This window comes from Ipomoea nil, unplaced genomic scaffold (assembly GCF_001879475.1).
Source record: "Ipomoea nil cultivar Tokyo-kokei standard unplaced genomic scaffold, Asagao_1.1 scaffold3231, whole genome shotgun sequence".
NCBI lineage: Eukaryota > Viridiplantae > Streptophyta > Magnoliopsida > Solanales > Convolvulaceae > Ipomoea > Ipomoea nil.
Genome location: NW_017619659.1, coordinates 285,898 through 291,790, shown reverse-complemented (window position 1 = coordinate 291,790; position 5,893 = coordinate 285,898). Strand labels below are relative to the sequence as shown.

At 36.1% G+C, this 5,893-nt stretch overlaps 1 protein-coding gene across 2 annotated transcripts; it reads left to right on the top strand.

The window, feature by feature from the left end:
- Window positions 1-2,624: 2,624 nt before the first annotated feature.
- LOC109168907 (cyclin-D1-1-like) lies at window positions 2,625-5,534 on the top strand. 2 transcript variants are annotated; one of them, XM_019317761.1, is made up of 5 exons: window positions 2,625-3,061; window positions 3,141-3,227; window positions 3,340-3,640; window positions 4,890-4,984; window positions 5,099-5,534. In XM_019317761.1, the coding sequence occupies exons 1-5, from the start codon at window positions 2,774-2,776 to the stop codon at window positions 5,282-5,284; spliced, it is 957 nt and encodes a 318-aa protein (XP_019173306.1). In that variant the 5' UTR covers window positions 2,625-2,773; the 3' UTR covers window positions 5,285-5,534. The 2 variants fall into 2 exon arrangements, with proteins under 2 accessions (XP_019173306.1, XP_019173305.1); XM_019317760.1 differs by having other exon boundaries at window positions 3,337-3,640.
- Window positions 5,535-5,893: the final 359 nt, after the last annotated feature.

Sequence of the window (5,893 nt, the reverse complement as noted above, 5' to 3'; positions counted from 1 at the left end):
TCCCCACAAATAGGCTGAGCAGAATCAGAAGATGTAACAGCTTGAAATGTTAAAAGAGACTGCCTAGTATCCTTGGAGCAGAGATTTTTCAGACAACTCAACATGTGGTTTCTTAAGGAAGATGTACCAGTGTTTTTGACTCACGCTGATACACTTTTGCATAGTAAATACACTTGGCTTTTACAGTAACACCATTACTGTGGTCATTTATTTTCTCAAAATGATCCCATACTCTGGATCTAGAATCAACCTGCTTCCTCTTCTTTTCAGGAACAGCAACAGGAGGTTGCACATTCTGTTGATCATTTTGCTCAACAGTTTGGGCTTCCACCCCTAATAAAGGTCCCTCTACTGAAGAGTTGGGAGTTTGAGTACTAGGCATATTGATATTTTCCATCTAAGAAATGGTTAACTATCAGTACACATAAGTATGGTTCATATTCAAGAATAATAGACAGTCTCACAGTCAGCCATACAATTACACAGAATCACATAGCAAGAAAGCAGAAACCATTCCAGAATTAGACACATTTTGTGTCATCATTTTCAAAGGCATAGACTATTATAATTATTTCCAAAGGCAGAGACTGTTATAATTATTATACAGCTCATGGCCTCATGTTCATCAGACATCATTATCTGGATTTCACTACTTAGGGGCTTCCACCACATCAGTATATCACAATTTCTCATAAACTCAGACTCAGAGTATGAGAAAATCATTTAACAAACTAACAGTATAAATTATAAAACTAGGGTTTGCAATACACAGTCAATAAGTCAGTGCTTCCACCAGATATGTGACAGAAGTCACAGAACATATCATAAATTCTCACAAAATGAGAAAAACATTTCACAAACTAACAATATCAAACTATGGTTTGTAATAAACATTCAATAAGTCAGTGCTTCCACCAGATATTCACATAACATATCACAAATTCTCACAAAATGCTTCAAAACATTTCACAAACTAACAGTAATCACAGTATAAAACTAGGGTTTACAATAAGTCAGTACTTCCACTAGATATTCACATAAGTGACATAAGTCACATAACATATCACAAATTCACATAATATCATAGCAACTTTAGGAAATCAGATTTAAAAAACTAGGGTTAGACTACTTCGTTTCTCACAAATACCCCGAAGAACAAGGGCTTCTTTTTACAGCACCAGCAACAAGGGCTTCCACCAGACCTGAGAGGCTAAGACCAGACCACCGGAGTACCAGACTACACAACGGATGAATCTCAGAGAGTGAGAGATTTAGAGTAGTGTGTTGAGAGAAATCAGAAATTCAGAATTGCGATTTGCGAAGGGAGAATGGAGAGAAATCTCAGAGACTCAGAGAGTGAGAGACTAAGAGGGTGAGAGAGACAGAGAAACCCTAGCTTCGACTGCGCGAAGGGCAAATGAGGAGAGATATGAAGTCATATATATATATATATATATATATATATATATATATATATATATATATATATATGACGCCGTATCATATTAGTTGTAGGTAACCCTAGGTTAGATCGGATAATCGGACGGTTCGGGTGAATTTCTCCACCCCCTACCCGAAGTCTTACAGGCCGACGTCGTTTAAAAGGCGGGTCGGTTTCCACTGATCGGGTTCGGATTTCACCGGGTTGGGTGAACCAGTCTTCGGTCGGTCGATTTCTTCGGGTTTTGCACACCCCTTGCTATTGCACAACAACGGCCACAATTTTTATTTTTTAATAAAATTATTTTTTGTTTATATAATCTATTTTAGTCGTATAGTTTATAATTTTAATTTTAAATATTGTATTTATTAGTAATTTAATTTTATAATTATCATTTCAACTAAATGTTATATACATTAAAACATTTATTATAAAATTATTTAAATTTTGATATGTTTAATTTAAATATAATAAAAATAATAATTATAATTATAATTTTTATAAATTATAATGATAATAAATAAAAAAATAATTAAAATATAGTAGAGTAAATGGTGGGTTCACAAAAAATTGTGAAAAAATTTAAAACTAATAGGAAGAAGAGTTTTTGTAATTGAATGAGATAGTAGATGATTGCTTTGGATGTTGGGACCTACAAAAAAATGAGGAAAAACCCCCATCTATTGAGGATGCCCTTAATAAAGTAGTTGCCTTGTATTTGAAGAACAAATTTAGCTACTTTAATACTAATCAAAAAAAATTAAATCTACACTATAGTTATAATTAGAGATTAAAACTTAAACTGTCAGTTTCTCATAAAATAATTTTGTTATAATTCAGTAACAATTTGTCATTTCTCCTAAAATTATATACAGTCGGAGAACAGATATTGAAAGATCGAGACTAGATTACGTAGTCCTTTGCAAACAGTATTTTGCAATATAATGTTAGCGCAGTTAGATCAAACTTCCATGCTGAGAATATTTTTTTCGACATTTTGTCCCCATTTATTTTGGATGCTCCTGTGCGAAGGTTCACCGGGAGTACTCCTCATGGTCCACCAGGCTTAATCCATTGAAATGAAGCATCAAAAAAGGAAGATTTGGGTCCCATGAAGAATTTCTTCATGAAATTAATTATTGATCCAACATTCAGCTAGAATCTCGACCCGTGATTCATCTTTTGCTTCAAATAACTGTTCTTATGGTCCCTAATTCATTCATTTCAACCAGCAACAAATATGTGTATCTTCAAATAAGTGTTCTTAGATGGAATTGAATTGACCGGTCACAATAACACAGCATGATATGCTACTGCACTAGCTAGCTAGACATGCCTGTTAGCAGTACTCTGAAACCTTCAATGCCTGCGTCACTGAATGACGATTCCGCGATCCGTTCTCCTGATCTGTACTGCAATGAAGCTGCTCTCTCTGACAATTCTTCTAGTTTGGACTTCGAGTTTCCCGGCGATTGCGACGATCACGACGGCCATAGCTCCATCGATAACATGTTTCGGATGGAACTGGAACAGATGCAGCGTCTGGACGTGGACAGAGAGTTGCCGCGGGACGATGAATTTGAATCTGCTAGACGCAATGCCGTCCGATGGATGCTCCAGGTGAATCCACCGTTGAATTTTACTGTAAATGTATGGTGTATTAGCTTAGGTACTGAAATCGCTAGGAATTTGGCTGCAGGTGCATCGTTACTACAATTTCAGAGGCGAAACCGGATATCTCGCGCTGAATTATCTCAACCGCTTTCTGTCGTCTCACCATTTTCCAGTAAGTTCATCGAATTGTCCGCTAGCTAGATACGATCCGCCTAGCATAATACTTGATAGACGTATACGTTATCCGATGATCGATTGATCGGAATGTCTGTTTGCTGCAGAAGGAGTGGGAACGGTGGGCGTGGCAGCTGGCATCGGTTGCATGCCTGTCGTTGGCGGCCAAGATGGAGGAAACCGCGGTGCCATCTCTGATGGATTTACAAATCTGGAAACCGGAATTCGTGTTCACGCCCAAAACCATTCAGAGGATGGAGCTCCTGATCATGGCGGGACTCGAATGGCGACTGCGTATCATCACGCCGTTCGATTTCCTCCATCATTACGCTGCAAAAGCACCAATTCCAAACACACATTCCACTCAACTTCTCTCTAATGCTTCAGATGTTATTCTCTGGGCCTGCCAAGGTAATACATAATACTATCCTCACAAATCTGGCTAGGATACCAAATTAAATAACGGGGTGTTTGTTAAATAGTTGTCCACGGATAGATGTTAACTGATTAAGTTAGTGAGTTTGATTAGTTGATAGTATAGATTGATTGCAGAAAGATATTTGGTAAATTAGTTGTTAGGTGATAGTGAATTAGTGATTATAAGCAAATTGGCCCTGTTGGGTAAAATGGCTGTTAGCTGATAATTGTTAGTTATTAGCTGATTGTGTTAATTAGAGGGTATAAATAGGTGATAACATTAGCTGATTGTAGAAAAGTGTTTGCTAAATTAGCTGTTAGCTGATAGCTGTTTGGTATAATTTCTTTTTTTAAAAAGCTAATTGAAAAAGTTGTTTGGAGTAGCTTTTTAAATTTTAGCTTTTTGGAGTTGCAAAAAGCTAATTAACCAAACATTTATTTTGATATTTTAACTAAATCAAACAATTAATAATGGTCAAATAAGCCAAAATTGGCCTATAGGCCAATTTTTTACCAAACAGGGCCAAAATAACTTTCTCAAAAAGCTGCTTTGAATAGCCTTTTTAATTTTAGTCTTTTAGAGTAATAAGCTGTTACAAAAAACTAGAGTTAATTACCGATTTAGTCCCTCGACTATGCGGATTTCACAACTCTGATCATCGACTTTTAAAATTCCTCAATTTAGTTCCCGGCTATGCTTTTTTTTTTTGTTTTTTTACCCAAAAAGGTCCTAACGGTTAGACATCCGTTAACTCGCGACTAAATTGGTAATTTTGCTATAGTCAAGGGACTATTTCAGTACTTAACTTTCGGAGAAAATGGTGCATGTGATGACCGAAATGGTCCCTTGACTATAGCAAAATTACCAATTTGGTCCCTAGTTAACGGATGTCTAAGGATTATGACCATTTCGGGTAAAAAATTCATAGTCGAAGATGCAATTGGTCAATTTTAAAAGTCGAGGACTAAAGTGGTGAAATCCTTATAGTCGAGGGACCAAATCGGTAATTAACTCCAAAAAACTAATTAATCAAACATTTACATTGATTATCAAACCACTAACAGTGGTTAAACAAATCAAAATTAGCTGATATACTAACTATTTTACCAAACAAGGTCAATATGTTCAGTTTCAACTAAAAAATCAAACTCATAGTGATATTACGAATTTGTATTTTACGCATCATCGTCAACGGAATGTTGCAGACAATAATGATACGATCCTGTTCCATTTCATATACAGATCCCGAGTTCCGGCAATATTCTCCATCAACGATAGCAGTAGCAGCTTTGTTGAGGACGACGGGACAGAACGTAGACGACGAAAGATTGAGCAAGGTGAGTGAGGTGTATGTATATATTCTCGGACTGTGTTGAAGACGATGAACAGATGGAACAAATTGATCCAATTATTATTGTTGTCGGTGAAGTAAATGTATGCTTGTGTTGCAGGAGATGGTAAAGAGATGCTACAGCTTTCTGCAAAAGCATTTTGAAAAGATCAGTGATAGCTCTGAGCGCAGTATGAGAGACGACAAGGGCAGTGATGATAGTGATGAGTGTTGTGGGGGAAAGTTCCAATGTCTCGTTCGACATGACAAGGAATTCCAGCGGAAGAAACGTACGTACTCCGTATAGACCGATTAATGATTGATGTATCTGTGTTATTCCGTTTTGGTTGGAATGTTAGAAAACGGAAGTGTTTTTTTTTTTTTTTTTTTTTCCCGATCTTGATAAGTGTTTATTTTTGGAGAGTAAGATTCTCCGTCACATGTTTAGATATTATTGGAAGAAACTTTTTGTTTTTTTTTTTAAATTTTCATTCAAGTCTGTCTCACAAGATTTTCTTAATTTAATTTATCTTTTCTAATTTGTGGACTATCACAAGAGGTACTTAGTGCACACCATTAGATACTAACTTAGAATTTTCTTTGTCAATGAACTATTTTTTGTATTGAAGGTAGAAAAGTTACTAGGTGTAATCTCATTTTACTTATCATATTTACTACTTATGGCCTTATGGGTCAAATTAACTCATTCTTGTTTACTTACTTTCTTATTGATAGCGTAAATGGACTGGGAGTCAAGATTACGCTACAAATGCGTATCTAGTAAGCAAGTAGAAGGGCGCTTAGTCAGTCAGTCTGTCGGGTGACGACTAAGTGGACTAAGCAATGTTGTATTATGGAGAAGAAGATGATTATAAGTGAAGTATATGGTACAATGTAGTGAATACCACAAGTGATG